At 39.3% G+C, this 295-nt stretch overlaps 1 protein-coding gene across 2 annotated transcripts in view; it reads right to left on the reverse strand.

Moving 5' to 3' along the window:
- The window catches only part of LOC119587987 (probable uridine nucleosidase 2), a 14,702-nt gene that overhangs the window by 5,593 nt on the left and 8,814 nt on the right, over positions 1-295 (reverse strand). For both annotated transcript variants that reach the window (XM_037936710.1, XM_037936709.1), the window contains one exon: positions 112-251. In XM_037936710.1, the coding sequence (XP_037792638.1) occupies positions 112-251 (140 nt within the window). The remainder of the gene's footprint in view (positions 1-111; positions 252-295) is intronic.

Here is a 295-nt window from a genome sequence, read left to right on the forward strand (position 1 = left end):
CAGCTCAACAACCACTTGAGTAAATGATGACAATGCTTATAAATATAGGAAGAAATATTTATACATGCATAAAAACTTTATAAAACTTTACAAGAGAAAATGTTGACTCACATAGGCGATATTAGTGCCATAGAGACACGTTTCCCATGGCACAAGACAAATGACCTGTTCTGACCCTTCCAGTACAACTCTTGCTGCCTCTGGATCGCACGTGAAGTTGAACTCACCGCAGACCGTGATATTCCCGAGGGCTGGAAAAGTGCATTGTGATAACAAGCATATAGAAAGAAAGAAA

Source organism: Penaeus monodon, chromosome 23, assembly GCF_015228065.2.
Source record: "Penaeus monodon isolate SGIC_2016 chromosome 23, NSTDA_Pmon_1, whole genome shotgun sequence".
Lineage (NCBI taxonomy): Eukaryota > Metazoa > Arthropoda > Malacostraca > Decapoda > Penaeidae > Penaeus > Penaeus monodon.